A 16,121-nucleotide genomic window follows, 5' to 3' on the forward strand; every position below is an offset into this window, starting at 1 on the left:
CCCCACACCCCTCGTCCCCTCGTCCCCTCGTCCCCTCTCGGTCATCCCAAATGTCAGCGCACACTGCCCTTCACGTGGCCGCGCATAGACCACCGCATCCCCCTTCATCCCTTCTCACCCCTCCCACCACACCATGCCTCGTACAAGCTCCCGTCTAGCAATTCTTCCCTCCCGCCAACCCCCCTTCCCCCATCCCGTTCGTCTATTCCTCCTCCTACTCTCCCTCTGCGCACCCGTCCTCGCCCTCCCGCCCTGCGTCATGAAGCGAGGCTTCCACCTCTGCGAGCTACCATACGATCTGCCGCCCTCCCCGTACGACTACGCCCACCCGGTCGACTTCAACCGCTCGCGCCCGAGCCTCGACGCGCGCCAGACCTCCCCCCCGGCCTCCCCGTCCGCCTTCTCCGCGACGCTCGAGGGCCCCTTTTCCGCCCAGCAGCGCACGGCTGTCGACTACTGCATGTCGCGCGCCTCCGCCATCTGGCGCTCGTCCGTCCCCGTCTCCGTGCGCGTCGAGTTCGCAGACCTGGGCGACCCGCTCATCCTGGGCACGGCGCAGCCGTCGCGCAACTGGGTCGTCAACGGCTTCATCTGCCCGGTCGCGCTGGCCGAAGCCGTGGTCCAGGAGGACCTCAACGCGGGCTACGAGCGCATGGCGCGCTTCGACATCCTCATGAAACTCAACCTGCAGGCGCAGTGGTACGCCGGCACGGACGCGCGCACGCCGTCGCGCACCTTCGACCTGGTGACGGTGTGCCTGCACGAGATCTACCACGGGCTGTTCATGTCGGGCGGCAACATCGGGGTGGCGGAGAACAACGCGTCGTACACGGGCTACTTCCTGCGCGACGGCATGGCCGGGCGGTTCGACGCGTTCATGGCCAACCAGGACGGGTGCGACATCGCGGCGTACAAGGACAACGCGGCGCACCTGGGGACGGTGCTGACGGGCAACAACCTGTGGTTCGTGGCGCGGTCGCAGCGCGTGGCCAAGCTGTACGCGCCGCGGCCATACACGCCCGGCAGCTCGCTGTACCACCTCTCCGAGGCGGCGCACGGCGCGGACGGCGACGGCAACGACCTGATGACGCCCGCGATCGGGTCCAACTACGCGCAGCACAACGGCGGGCCGGTGATGCGCGACATCCAGGCGGCCGTGCTGGACGTGCAGGGGGCGCTGGGCGCGGACGCGTGCGCGGTGGTCGGCGACCCGCAGGTCGAGGAGGAGCGCATCGAGCAGGGCTCGGGCGGCGCGGACGGCGGCGGCACGGGCGGCGCGGACGGCGGCGGCGGGTTTCGCGTGCGCATCGGAGGCGCGACCGTCAGCGGGTGGGTGCTCGTCGGGGCCGCGGCCGCCGCGCTGGTGGTGTGCTTGGCCGCGTGCTCGACGGCGAGGGCCGTGCTCGGCGCCGGGCGCAGGAAGAGAGAGGCGAGGAAGCCGGTGCGAAGGGTGGGCGCCGAGGACGGGGTGCGGTTTGCGGAGGTTGGCAACGAGACGGAGCTTGTGTAACAAAGTTTGTCGCCGTGTATAAAAGTGGTTGTTTTTTGAGGCCTGGTTTCTGCCGATGAGCGTCTATCGAAATGGATTACAGTACTGTAACTTTATTTACCTCTCGAGAGGTAGCAGTGATGTACCAGACTTACAAAACATCCCACTGTAAATGGCATATCAAGCTGGTAAACCCCGCTTTACAGTGTAATAGCTGTACGGCGGGGTTTGGCCGCCATTTCGGTATGCTGTGGCACTCAAAAACCATTCTTGAGTGCACAGCGCAGCCTCGGGTGGGGAGCAAGCGGGGAAAGGGATCCGGTGCGGTGAATGCTAGCAAAGATGCATTCAGGGGGGTCTCCCACATGTGCACCGATGTTTCATGCTCCCGCCCGCGGAAGACCTGGAATTGCCCTCTGTCCATGGCGCTCAAGAGACGCCCTCCGCGTGCGCCCGCGCCAATAACAAGCGCAAAAGAGTGCCACCTTTCCCCGCTCCCCCTGCATTCGGCTCGCAACACGTGTCCGCGCGCGCGCGCCGCAGGAAAGCCCCTGCCGCCAGCGCTCTGCGTGCGGGGGTATAAAATGTGGCAGCCCGCCCTCCGTTTCCCCGGCGCCGCTCCCTCATACCACCCTTCCCCCCCCCCCCCGCACCCCGACCCGCCGCAACCCTTCACGCAAGCGCCCCACACGCCCCCACCCCGACTCTCTCCAACATGGCCGCCGCTGTCGCCCAATTCAACTGCCCCAAGTGGGCCGACTGTGGCTGCGCGGCCACCGGAACGTGCAATTGCGGCGAGACGTGCAGCTGCGGCTCGCTGCCTACGGAGGCCGTCAGGAAGGCCATGGAGGAGGACTGTCCCAAGGCCCGGTGCACGTGCGGCGACACCTGCATGTGCAAGAAGGGCGAGTGCAACGCGTGAGTTTCTCCACCCCCCCGCCCCCGACGACTGCGAGCGCGCGCGCGATGGAAGTGCCCGGCACGGCGCTCTGACATTGCGAGTTTCGACGCGTGCGGCTCCCCGGCGGCGTAGGTGCGGCCCGAACGATAAGACACGCGCCGAGTGGATCGAGCACGCCAGGGCCAAGATAGAGGCCGCCAAGTGAGCGGCGCGTGGTGCGCGGGGTGCTTTCCGCGCTGAGGTAGTGCGTCGCCTCTCTGCGCCAGCGCAGACGGGCTGTAACGGTGCGTGTTTCGCCTGACGCAGCGAGAGAGGGACCTCTTCGTAAAAATGCTTGTGCCGTTTCGCGGACTCGGATCTTGCGCGATGCAAAAAATATCTCGCCGCCCGTCCAACCCTGCCCACACGTTTCCGGTGCTTTTTGCGGCGCGCACCAATGCTCTCTCGAGACCGACCCCGCCCGTGTCGCACGCGATATCTCCCGCACGCGATACTGTATCTCCCCCCACGGCCCGCCTACGAGTCGCCGATATTTTCCCAACCGCGCTCCCCGCCCCCGCGCGACACACACACGTGCCGCCGCCCGTTACACCGCGCTTTCCGTGTCAGCGCCGCCGTGCGCTGGCATGCCGCCCTGCCTCTCCGTCCCCCCCCCCACCGACGCGCGAGAAACGCGATATTGTCGTGGGTGCGAGAACAACGAGAAAGCATGAAGACCGCTTCTGCTTCATCACCACATGCACCTGCACTTGTCAATCGTATGCGAAAGAGGTTCACCGCTGAAACGTACGAATTGCAATAGACAACATCAGCCACCAGGCGCGCACGCCGAGCAGGCTACAGCACCGCCGCTCGGGGTGCATCAACTCTCTGGTGGGATTGTAGAGGCAGAGGCGGATGTTGAAAAACGCATATATTTTCGCGAGTGATGTCGCCCGCTGAGGTCCGCACGGCCTGGCAGGTCCCTGAGGATGATCTGGGGCGTGCAGCCGGGCGTTTCCATTGCTGGCTTTGTCATCCGCGCAGCCCTGAGCCCGGGGCTCGCTCCATGCTGCGACGGCATGTTTTTTCCTCATTAGTGCCGCCTTTTTTGCTTGGTTCTGACTTCAGTACCGCGCTCCTCGGTGTGCATAAGAATCACCTTCACCTGGCATCACACTGCCCCGCTCACCACCCCCTTCTCAGGCCACATCTTTATCCAACCCGCCATGTCGAAGCGATACATTCCTAGCGGTTACACCGTCCTCACGCCTTACCTGTGCTGCAGCAATGCCTCGGATGCAATCAAGTTCTACTGCAGGGCCCTCGGTGCAAAGGAGGAGGGCCAGCGCTGGCTGGACCCGTCGGGCAAAGTCGGCCACGCTGAGCTTTCATTTGGGGGCCAAAAGATCTTCATCTCTGACCCTTATCCACAAATCGGCGTCGCCCCGCCCACGGGCTCTCACAAAGTCGCCCACAAGCTCTGCCTCTACGTCCCCAATCTCGAGGCTTGCGTCGAGAATTGTATCCGGTACGGAGCTACCATCTTGGAATCTATCAAAGAGCAGAAGGGACTGGGAACTCGCACCGCTCGCATATCCGATCCCATGGGGCACGTCTGGATCCTTTCCACTAAAGTATCGGACAGGTCGAGCAAGGATACCAAAACTTCGCAGAGGCGCTACTCTAAATCAGGAAAACTCTAGCTTTCAATCCTATCTCCATTTGCGACGCAATCTACCACGCAAATCCTGGCACCATGGCACCAGCTCGTGTTTCCAGGTGTGTGGCAGAGAAGCATACAGGAATTGCTTGAAGTGTGGTCGCAATTGGTCGCAGCCACATCCTGCTCGTGTATTTCTGCATCAGTACGCTCCTCGTTCGCGTCTCCTCTACTTTTATTCATAGAAGCAGACGAAATGGTTTCTCGCATGTGTTATGCGCATTGTTTACCCCTACTGTGGGGTTTTTGTCTTCCGTTCTTAAGTGTTAACGTGCCCGCATTAAAGAATTGCAACCGCTTATCTCCTTGTGTCCCTGCAATCTTTTCTCATTCATCCCAGTTCCTTTTTGCAGTTGGGACAGAGTCAGAGATCAACGAGTGCGCAGGCTCTGTTTCTTCTATCTCAACCTGCTTGATACTGTACTGTCGACTGCACGGAATTGTCTGCATGCCATGTCCTTGCATGCATGCAGGTGTACCGCAATCTGATTTTTAAGATTATCATACTCTCGCATTATCTTTGAAACTGCCAGTGCTCTCCACGTGTCTTCTTTTTATACGCTTCTTACAAAAAAGACAAAGGACCGCATACATTTAACGAAAATTCAAACCTAGTAACGGCAACTCGTTTCTAGCTCAATTGTGTCACATTGCACTCCACCTGAACGCGGAATATGCCTCAAAGCCAGAAGCATCTGCTGATGCAAAACATAGTCATTGTCTATTCTTTTGATTTTCACGTCCGCATGCACTGACAACTTGCTTTGGAAAATAAGTATGCCTGCAAAAGCGTTCGGGAACCAAGTATTCGAATTGCTTGCAATGCTAAACGTATACTGTCCAACTGTATCCATAATACCGGATTGTCTTTATTTTCAAAATGCTGCATCGCAGCTGACGCGAATCCTGCCAATCTAAAAATGACGAGAAAATCTCCAACCGGGTGAGTTGAATCTTTCTTGACGTAGCACATGTTAGAGGAGCTCTGAGAGGTGCAGTAGGAATGTCAGGCCTCACCTGACATGCCGTACCGAGGCCTAATGATTGAGGCCATTTTAAAACAAATTTTGAATGTTCTGGGGGTTTTGCATATTTCCTGCCTAGGTGTGCGCGTCGAACTGGGCGATACGAGCGTGGAGAAGTACAGCTACTCAATTACATGTCAAGTGCGAAAAGTCTTGCTAAAGGTTCCCTATAGTTCTGCCATGCCACGTGGACCCTGATAGAAACAGCCAACCATCGTTATTCGTTGTCCGAAACGACGTCATTTTGCAATCATTTTGACTCAAATTTTTTACTGCATATGATAAAGCAATGACGATTTCGCCTTGAGCAGCCAAACTTATCTTCACCCAATTTCCTGCTCTACCCGAACAACGTTCAATTAAATCCAATAAAGCTATACATCAAAACGAGACTTCACGATTTGAAAACGATTACAAGAGCATGAGCTACACGTCCTTAATACACGGAAGAAGTATACGACACGCCGCGCCGCCATCTCATGCGTCTCTTCTCAGTTTAATTCGAGATGAAATCACTTCCGTCTAATTACTAATTCCCCGAACGTCATGACCTTGCTCACAATATCCTAATCGTAAACTTCGTCGGGCCCCCTGACTACTTTTGCGAGGATCCCGTGCTTTGATCATGTAAAATTATAGACATTGCTTACGGTATGGGAGTGCTGATGAACGTGCTACAACATATCTCGGGCACCGAAATCTTCACTCGGCGACTTGGCTCCCCTCACATCTGATTCTTTAAACCCCTTCTATGGCTGGTTAATATTTTCCAAAGCTTAAAACAGATACTCTGGTCCCCTTTCTCAACATTTCTTGTTGTCGCATCGGCCCGATACATATCTGGCTCCCAAAACTCTGGTCCGGTTTGACGGCTTACATGCAAAATATGAAGTTTGCAGTTACGTTTTTGTGCCTTGCGGTCTTTTCTCATGTGGCCTATTCAACGAAAGTGCACATACAAAATCATCCTCTAGTCATACTCCATGCAATGCAAGTCCACTTTGGATATCGGTATGCCGGGTTTCTCATCATTGGATCGGTCATTTCAATATGCTTAGCTTTCATTCCATTTCTCAGAAGAGGATGGTTCAAGAGGGCATCCATTGAAGACTTTGAGAAGCAAATTAGCCCGGTCAAGCCGACAGAAGAGAAAAATGGTGAAAAAAACAATATTGCAAGTGAAAAAGAAAATATCGGAAAGCTTGAGGTTTCTGATAGTCTGGAGGAAGTCCAACTTTCTTTCGGCACTGACAAACCAGAAGTTTACCTCAAGATGTGTCAACCATTCCATCATAACACTATTAGAACAGCTCCATTTCTGTGTGAGCTACTCGTGCAGTAACTTCTGACGAAAACCAAGAGTCGTAGAACATGCCGGTACTTTCTCAATCCATCTGTCGAAGTTGCAGACTCATTTTTACGCCATTTTTCTCCATGAATACTCAACTGGCTTCCTGTTACCAGAGAATGGAGCCATAACCGCAATCATTTGATACTCTTGTTCCCATGCAAAGAAATGAGATAAATTTTAGTTTTGCCCTCACTTTCCGAAATCACTGAGTGAATAAAACGGTTCCGTTTCACTTTCTTCTACTCATCAACAGCTAAAGATAATGTTTATATGTGAAACGTCTCCACGTCTTCCCATTCATGTGAAAATCACATGAACGGGAAGACGTGGAGACGAGCGTAAAGCTCATGTCTTGGTACAAACTCACTTGGGCTTCAAGAAAAAGGAGATGTTTTAGACGGAACTTCTGCAGAATGAAATGATATTATTCGTCCAAGTACAAACTAATAGGAATGATTAGAAAGTGTACTAGTTTCGTCTTTTGCTTGTTGATTTACACTGCTTCGTGTGTTCTCTGTTGCTTTTTAAGAAGGCACACATCCAGGTTCAGATCAGGCAAGAAAGAAAGTGGTACTGCTTGAGGAGTGAGGACTTGTTTAATGAAAATATTGCAGTTCTGTAAACGTGGGAAATGGATATGGTAGACCCAATTTTGCTTTCTCTACACGAACAGTCCAAACCCTAAGAGCCAACACTCCTTTTGATGTCGGTTATTTTATTGGATTCATACGAAAAGAAAACATGATGTGAAAGTCTTCCAGCCCTTGGAAGGTATCTTTGGAATTAGAGACGTAAAAATGAAGAAACTACGATTTTTGCACAGCAGACGATCGAATTTTGAGCCTTCACAAACAACATCAACGATCTCTAATTCAAAGTCCAGCACCAGCTTTTAAACCCATATACAACAATACTTTCATTCTAAAGAAGAACAATACCCACCAACTTTGCCGGAAAGAGCAGATAGCTGTTCACGAGTTGGATTACTTCCTCTTCACCCTTCGTTTGGCGAAGAAAAGGTTTGAAGGGAACTCTTCCCTCCAAGAATCCTTTCTTTCTGTGCTCTTTGTGCGAACCACGCTGGCTATGAAAATGAAATCGAACGGCTTGTTCCTGTTATGGGCTCTCTTGATGGTCGTTCAATTGTCTGCTGCCGACAAAATCGAGATGAAAATCAATCTTGGTGGTGAGGCGGTTGATGGCTTTTCAGCTGAACAAGAATTCCTAGAACTAGGCGAAGATATACCGAAAATGCGATTTCATGGAGCAATTAGCGGTAATGGGAATGACGCAAATGTCTTTAAGACGCAGCGTTTTTCACGCGAAAGTGATCTCGTCCTTAACATCCCAGTTCCGGATGGTATCTATACAGTTACATTGCTCTTTGCCGAGACCTGGAATGGTGCCTACGCCGCGGGAAAGCGTGTTTTTGATGTACGTTTAAATGTCGCGTTTGCAGTCTTCTCAGTGTTCTTTGTAGTTAAAACAGTACTGACAAGACGATATTTCCATTGAACAACACAGGTATACTTAGGGTCGAAACCAAACGGAGTCTTGAAAGTATGCTCCCAGCTAGACCCATTTCGGTCAGGTGGACCGGCAGGACCGGTGAGAAGGAAGTTTAGAGGCATTGCAACGAAAGACGGTCTTACAATTGCATTGAGACCCATTAAGCAAAACCCGCAAATTGCGGGTGTTGTCATCAGTGGATATTCATATTCGCCGGCGTTCATTTCGGATCTTCCGACGACAGCGCAAGCGCCAGAAGGTGCTTTGGACTTTTCCCTCGTGGATAGCATCGGACCAATCCATCCAGCTGATCCAGAGATTGCTTATGATCCCAGTCTCAACCCGAAATTCGCCACTAAAAATGCAGGTGGTGGGCTTGCGGCTGTTGGGAGTATGCAATCACCACTGATGGGGCGTCCTGGGGGTGCTCCTCCAGGAGTTCACTCTGCAACGCCTTCGATCAGACAATCATTCCGTTCTCCAGGCTCTGGCAGTCAGTTCCCCGTCAATGTTAACAGCGGCTTTCAGATGCAAGGAGCAAATGCCTTCGAAATGAGAGCACCAGGGCATTTGCAGGGTGCACCTGACATTGGTCATGCCGGAGCCTACAGACGTAGACTGACCTCTTTCAATGATTACGAACAATCTGAAGTTGATATGACGACAAGACTTGACAATTTGAACACTAAACTTGCTCAAGAGCCATTTGCTATGAACTCTGGGAAAACGCCCGATGCTCAATCAAGCAATTTGCAGCCTGTTGCTACTGACGCTTTGGGAAGGCAGACTCAAAACTACAATGCCGAACCTACTGCTGTAAACGGATTTCAACAAGGAACGTCATTTGCAGGACAGGAAGGGCCATCTTCGTTCGAGCCAAAAGAGGCATCCCCTTATGGGCAAGGAGTGATGGGTGTTTCGGACTCTCAAGCTACGATGCTGAGCCCACAGAGTCCAGAAGCTCCACCGCAATATGAGACATCCGGTGTGAGCGGAGTTGATCCTAGAGAGCCGGGGGCGGAGGCGTCTAGAAGGTTCTATCAAGCACAGACCGAAGCTTTGCAAGCTCCACCACAGTACCAAAGCCATCCAGCACCTCAGTCCTCTTCTGCATGGTCTGGCGATCAGACACTTCCCGCTGGGCAAAGTTTCCAGGGAACTCCTGGGTCAGGGCAGACAGGTGAGGACCCGGATGCGGCAATGGCCCCTCCAGTTATCCCTCAAGGTTCCAATTATAATGTCGTGGCAAGTGGCGAAAGACCATATCAAACACAGGGCGGAATGGCATTCGGCAATCAGGGCGCGCCAGCGGTTCCTGGGGAATCAACAGGTGGGATAGCAGCTCAGGCTTGGTATGGAGCATCGGCGCACCAGAGACAAGCGAATGACAACCATGCCCCTCTGCAGGAACCTGGGCAAATGCCCAGTAATCAAGGGAGCTACATCGGAATGCCCTCTAATGATAATGAGCCGACGCAATCTCACGAAGTGCTCCAAGGCAATCACGTCGAACGGCTAGTACAGCCTGCCGGACAATTTGCCGAGGCCCCTCAATACGGGCGTGAAGGTACACCAAGAGGCATGGATGAAAGGAATGGCAACATGGGACAGCGATACAACGGTCCTAGCATGAGCGGAGGTGAGCAAGGTTACAATCTGGGAGGGAAACTGCCTGCCCCTGGACGACAGATGGTTCCGAGTCTTCCCGGCATTCCCGACTTGCCGGGAAGCGAGGGTGCTGGGCAGGAGGCTGATCAGCCCCCAGACTGGGCTCCGGGTATCCACAATGGACCGGCTGGGTTAGAAGGGATGTGCATTGATAACTCGACGCACTGCAGCTGCGGTATGGCCGAAAATAGAAGCGGACAACAGGAGGAGTGCTTGTTCGTTGTGAGGGAAGACGTTTCCCCGATGATTTGTGCCAGGCGGCCGTGCAGTGGACATCTCATTTGTGCATGCGCGTCAGGTGCGAACACACTTTGCGAGAGATCGATGGTGAAGCACATTCTGGTGCCCGCCTCTGTTCATAAGCACGGGGTTACAGAGGAACCGAATGCTGTCCTATGCAAACGAGAGGTTATAGAACAAGGCGTAGGCGTTCTCACTCCAATAATTTGAGCAGGTGTAGCATGCGGTTTCTAGTGCATGCATACTTCTGTATTGAATAGACATTTTATGGTGTCTAGTGAGCAAGCTTTGAAAGATAAGTGGTACATGTGTCTGCGTTGTAGTCGGTGAATGGGATGGAAATGTGACAGGAAAGCTGCATAGAGTCTTAAGACAAGCTCAAACGAGGAATGGGCGTCTCCTGCAACCTTGCGTGCAGCATATTGCTATAAAATCCTGTTTCCCTCTCAAGTGTTGTGCGCCTCATCTGAGCCATTTTTTTTCCATAGGCACAAAAGAAGCAACTGGTCCAGAGTAGTATTCAAATCAAATAAGTTGCCATTGCAACGAGTCTAACTCGCATGGTTCCATCGTTCCTGTTTCATTGAACAATGTAGTCAAGCATCGGGGTGCTAGCTGTCATGAATCTCAAGTATTGGAAGCCCTGTCGGTAGAGGTAGTGAATCTCTCCACACGGGCCGTGGGGAATGGAATATGAGTCCTTCATCGAAATGGGCTGTACAGTATCCTACGAAGTGCATGCCTGACACGGGTCTTAGTTCTGTTGTAAATAAAGATGTAAGGTATATGATAAGGTACACATTAAGTTAAACAAACGGCATACACCGATGCTGTAAGTAAAGAGACGTTAAATTAAAACAAAGGACAGATTACAGTTACAACGCTGCTTACAAGCCAGGTCGCATGGCAAGGAAGGGAGTATGCTGTAAAACGGGGCATGTTAAGACACACCCTCAGGGTGTGTCTTAAGTTAAGTACGTAAGAGTCTTAACATGCCCCGTTTTTCTGCAGTTTGCTTTGCTTTGCCCAAAGAGGTGATTTGGCGTGCTATGAGTGGCTCCTACGTTTTAATTTTTGAGTTTAAGAAAAGCAAGGGCTTTTCTTAGAGAATTTAAAAGTATTCCTGGCAAAACCGGGCAAGGCAAGCAAAAACCAGCCTGTTAAGAGTCTTAACTTGAGACACACCCTGAGGGTATGTCTTAACAGGAAGGGAGTATGCTGAGAGGTTCCGAAGCCACGATGATGACATCAAGTTGAGGGAACGCGTGTGCAGTTTTGTACGGAGCCGTCTTCACTATAATTTGAATTATTTTCGGGTAATATTATTTTTTTATGCTCCTGTTGGATGATCTGCGATTGGGCCAGCGCACGCTACGATGAACATACACACGGAGTTGTAACAGAGCTTTTGTGGATTCAACACGGCAGCGCGGCCTTCGTTGTCGATTCGAGCTCATATCACCGTAACAACTCGCGGAAATCGCGGACAAGGAGGCCTCACATGTAGGCAGGCTTGTACCCCGACCGTAATCCACAGCTCTCTCCGATGGCGAAGCCAGAAATACGACTGGAAGTGTAAGTCACTACGCCCCATTTCGATCGAACCGCGAAGAGTACCCTCGCATCAAGCTAAAACTCTTTTCGCCTCACATCGCGTGCTTTTGCAAATCTCGTTTTGTGTAGGTACAAGGGAGAACGACAGCTGAAGCTGATACAACCGCTCATCGACAAGGACCTGTCTGAACCGTACTCAATTTTCACGTACAGATACTTTATCAAGCAATGGCCCCAGCTTTGCTACCTCGCCATGGAGGGCGATGAATGTGTCGGAGCTGTCGTCTGTAAATTGGTAAGCGTCATGGTTTATATCACCCGACTGGCCTTCCCCGGCCCAGGCTGGGCCACGATAGATATTTAATGCTGACCAGTCTATGTTCCCCATCACGTTTTCAGGAGTACAATTCCGGGAAAATATACCGGGGCTACATCGCGATGCTCGCCGTGCGCGAGGACCGCCGAAAGAACGGGCTTGGTACCAAGCTCGTCAGCGCATCTATCAAGTCCATGATCGCACAAGGCTGCCAGGAGGTCTCGCTAGAGGCAGAAGTGACGAACAAGGGAGCGCTTCGTTTGTATGAGAACCTTGGCTTTATCAGAGATCAACGACTCGAGAAGTACTACCTCAACGGGCATGATGCTTTCCGCCTCAAACTGCGACTCGCGCCTCTACCAGGGGGCGCTCTATTCCATGTATAGCAGGTGTGGAGATGAACCCACATGATGGGCGACCTGGTGCTTGCAATGCCCACGCGCTCATCGTAATCAATCTGTGGCAAGGGTAAACGGTCCAGTGCACTTTTTTTTTGGTCACTCAGTTTCATCTTGCCGGCATCGCACTCCCATGCGCCTCACGCACCGTTGACACGAACTGGCGCTTGGGCTTGTGCTTCGATCACGAGTCGGGGACATGGGTGCAGTATTTACGATGCGTCGCATGAACAATGCCATGTGCTGGAAGGGCCCAGTGAAGTGAGGTAATTTTGAGTTGCAGTTGGATGAGGACCCTTGGCTCAGATGCAGCAGCCATCCAATCAGTTGTTTGACTTGCCGCTTTTGCAGAATGGCACAGGGTGTGATGTCAGCAATCCTGACGGGAATACGCAAAAGGGTGGCAATGTACTTTTGATTTTGCGGGAATATCCCAGATTGCGTCAGTTTATTGTTCTTCGTCACAGTCGGATTCAAATGCCTCTCCATAATTCCACAGGTACTGCCTCGTAGCGATCCCGATTTCCTCAAACGGACGAAGCTTCTTGAAAGCTGCCTTCGACGCACGGTCCGTCTTGCGAACAATTCGGGCAAGACCAGACTTGAGCATTTCTTCAATCACACTCGTTGGCTTTGCAGCCGAGTCCGAACTTCCCGCAACAGGGATCAAGATGTCCCCGATGACTTTCCCGGGCCCCTCTGTCGTGGCTATAGAGACAGTGATGTCCTTATCAAACACCAGGTCTTTCAGATACTCACCAGCTGCTACTCCACACGGATCCTCAGCACCAGGAATCACAATGTGCTGCAGGACAACCTCGACGGCGATCGGGGCGGCGCTAATAAAGCCTACAGCAACTCCGAATCGTCGAATACTCTTGGCAGTTAACTTTTCCTCGTTGCCGTAGTCAATGAACCGCACGTCGACTTCGCCGTTCTTATTGACGTATAAGACTTTGCCACGATACCAACGATTGTCTGCACTAAACTTGCCCGCGACAACCGTTCCAGGGCGCAAACCAGTAACCGGACTCGCTGGTGCTGCATCCAAAGACAAGCTCGCGAGACCCGATTCGACAGAGGCCAAGGCTGCCTTGGTAGTGTCGCTGTTTTGCACAAATATCCGGCCACCGAAACCAATCTCACAGACTTGGCCTGAATATGTTTTCCGTGGGGCATCGGATGACTGGGGAGCGGATTTATCCGCAACGACTGGTTCAACGTAATCGGACCAAGCTCCCTTTTTGGCGTCCTTGGCGGTCTTCTCAACTGAGACATAGCGAGAGCCAGAGGGATCTCTGGACGGGTCAAACGACTCATGCAAGTATCCGTGTCCTTCTTCTAGAAGCATAGCGGATACATCGGTCTTCTCACCCGACGGACTGACAACCTGTATGTTACCAAGGAAGGCGCCAATACGATCAACATTGTAGACTGATACCTCGACGTCGCGTTGCATGAGGTGTTCCCTTGCAAAATCAGCAGCTTCATCACCATGAGGCTCTCCTGGTGTTTCTTCACGAAGCGAACCATCCGGTGCATACACCTTGCGCGATGATTGGGGACACCGGACTGCGCGGAGTGCTAAAGTGATAAGCATAGCTTCTGTGGGCAAGTACAAGCGGTATCGAGAGGCAGACGAAACATATTCGACGATGGCCTTGTATGGCCCATTGCGCTGTAGGCCAGAGAGAACGTCACGGGATCGTTTCTTGGCATCTGGACCAGTAAGGTTATTTATCCTCCTGGTAGTAGATTGGACATCGCCGTGGATACCTTTCTTGGCGTCCCTTGCGGCCTTTTCGCGCTCTAGGTATTCTTCATAGTTGGCAGCTCGTCCTTCATCACCGCGATGACGCATGACGCCAAGAAGACCAGCGGAAATGAGTTGGAGTGCGACGTCGGGATTCTTCTTGTCACCTTCGCGACCAACGGTTGCAAATGCCATGGTATCCTTGCGGACTGAATCCTCGGATGGTGCTCTGGTATACTCAACTTTGACGCGAACACGCCTGCCGATGAGTTTCTTTCGCAGAGCTTCCTTGGCGTCTGCGACGGGGCCAATAGGCATGAAGGCACGATCACGTGTAGCACGGTCAGGTCGGTTGGCTCTCACTGAGGCGAAGGAAATCCTGCGGACGGTGCCAGAGGTGTCATCGAGGACAGCGATCATATCACCGCTAACGACCTCGACACACTTGCCGGTAAAGAGTTCGGGGTTGGAAGTAGGAGGCTTGAAGCCCTTCCAGACGCCCATTTGTCGATCCCTGGCGGATCGCTCAGCGGCGCGGAGGGCGGGGGCTCGAGCTGAGAGGTCGATGCTCCAACTGACGGTCTTTGCAAAGCCGGACTTGAGAAGCTCCTCACCAATGTGCATAGAGGCTTTGGGATCCTCAATAGTGGCAAAGAGCATACCATTGCGATCGACTCCGTCGATGGTGACATTAACGTCGCGGTGGAGGAGACGTAGTTCGGTGAGGAATTTTGCATTGACAGCGAAGGGCATCGGTTGTGGTGGGGTGGCAGGATCTGCACCATCTGATCTGCGAAAGCCTGGGCATTGGACACCTGAGAGGCAGAGGGTGACGAGACGATCTCCTAGAGAGTCTACGGATGCGTGAGGCACACCTGTGAGAAGGACCTTGACTGCAGAACCATTGATGATGTAGTCGACAATGCCTTTGATAAGTTTGCCTTTGCATGCATTAACAAAATCTTGGGCTTCAAGAACGGTATCCGAAGGGTTTGGCAGGTTCCTCGACTTCGGGGCGTCGCCTCCAGCGTGCAGGCCTTTCCTCGCGGCGAGGGCCTTCTCCTCCGCGGCGCAGAGCTGGTCAAACTCGGGGGATCGGTCCTCGGCGTCGTTGTTAGGCCTCCTGACGCGGGCCATGCCCTGCTCGACGGCCTGCAGGTTGAGCGAAGTGTCTGCGGCGGCAGGGGTGACGGTGGCGAAGACGCGGTGGATGGCCGGAAGGCGGTAGTCGATGCGGAACGAGACGCGGGTGTTGATGAGGCGGGCGCGCAGCCACTCGCGCGCGTGCCACGCGAACGGCTCGTCCGACTGGCCGTCGCGCGACAGCAGCGGGGCCTTGAGGCTCGATAGCGTGACGCGCATCTCCGGCGGAGGGCCCGTCGTCGGCGGGGCTGGGTTCATCAGCACGAGCGTGTCCGCGGACGGGACCGCTTTCACGATCCCCGACAGGGGCGGGGCGGCGGCCGGCGTGGCGATGGCGACCATGGTGTCGAGGGGGGTGGTGGTGTGGAGAGGTGGTGGTGGAGAGGTGGGAGGAAGGACGCTTCTGTTTTTTTTTTTTTTTTTAAGTTTTGAAGAGTCAGTCGCGGGGGGATCGGGGGATGGGATCAAGCGTGCGGACGGAGGATGTGGGACGCGGATGGGAGTCCAGGGCGGTTCGGGGAAGCGGGGGGGGGGGGGGAGAAGGGTTTAAACGTATAGGAAAAGGTGGGGAACGAGGGATGTGGAGGGCGAGTAGAATGTGGCAATATCTGGAGCGACTCTGATGACAATCGAAGGGAAGCAAGGCAAAAAGATTGATCTTGAGCGAGTGAGAAGGGCGGTGCGTCACGCGGTGTGCACGTGTGCACGTGTGCGGGCGTCCACGTGTGCGGGCGTCCACGTATGCGGGCGTCCACGTATGCGGGCTGTACGACTGTACTGTATTCCGCGTCGCGTGCGCACGTGTCGCGCTCGCAAGGCAGGACACGCGTCCCGGCGGCGGCGTCACAGCTTGACGTCATGCGCGCCGCGTTGGCCGCGCGACGGCATATGCGCCGCCGCCGCTCGGCAACGTGCACGCGGACCCCCGCGCCCCGCCAATCAAACCCACCCCGCCGTGCCGCGCCCCGCCCCGGGCCCCTCCTCCCCCCCTCTCTCACTCCTTCCTTTGCCACCCTACTTTCTCTTCAATTGTTCCCCTATCATACCTCTCTCCCCCCCACAATTGATGGTC

General features: G+C 53.8%; 3 protein-coding genes; 2 read left to right on the forward strand and 1 right to left on the reverse strand.

Moving 5' to 3' along the window:
* Nucleotides 1–2,073: 2,073 nt before the first annotated feature.
* On the forward strand, nt 2,074–2,766 carry CHC_T00007833001 (hypothetical protein). XM_005711554.1 is given in 3 exon segments: nt 2,074–2,407; nt 2,523–2,581; nt 2,582–2,766. 2 exon segments carry the CDS (start codon nt 2,074–2,076, stop codon nt 2,579–2,581), a joined length of 393 nt encoding a protein of 130 aa, XP_005711611.1. The 3' UTR covers nt 2,582–2,766.
* Nucleotides 2,767–11,390: 8,624 nt separating this feature from the next.
* CHC_T00007834001 (hypothetical protein) lies at nt 11,391–12,571 on the forward strand. XM_005711555.1 is given in 5 exon segments: nt 11,391–11,431; nt 11,432–11,460; nt 11,569–11,746; nt 11,842–12,135; nt 12,431–12,571. The coding sequence occupies 4 exon segments, from the start codon at nt 11,432–11,434 to the stop codon at nt 12,569–12,571; spliced, it is 642 nt and encodes a 213-aa protein (XP_005711612.1). The 5' UTR covers nt 11,391–11,431.
* Nucleotides 12,572–12,601: 30 nt separating this feature from the next.
* CHC_T00007835001 (hypothetical protein) lies at nt 12,602–15,391 on the reverse strand. The gene has a single exon (XM_005711556.1). It carries the CDS (start codon nt 15,389–15,391, stop codon nt 12,602–12,604), a length of 2,790 nt encoding a protein of 929 aa, XP_005711613.1.
* Nucleotides 15,392–16,121: the final 730 nt, after the last annotated feature.

Source organism: Chondrus crispus, genomic scaffold, assembly GCF_000350225.1.
Source record: "Chondrus crispus Stackhouse genomic scaffold, scaffold_88, whole genome shotgun sequence".
In the NCBI taxonomy this organism is placed as follows: domain Eukaryota; phylum Rhodophyta; class Florideophyceae; order Gigartinales; family Gigartinaceae; genus Chondrus; species Chondrus crispus.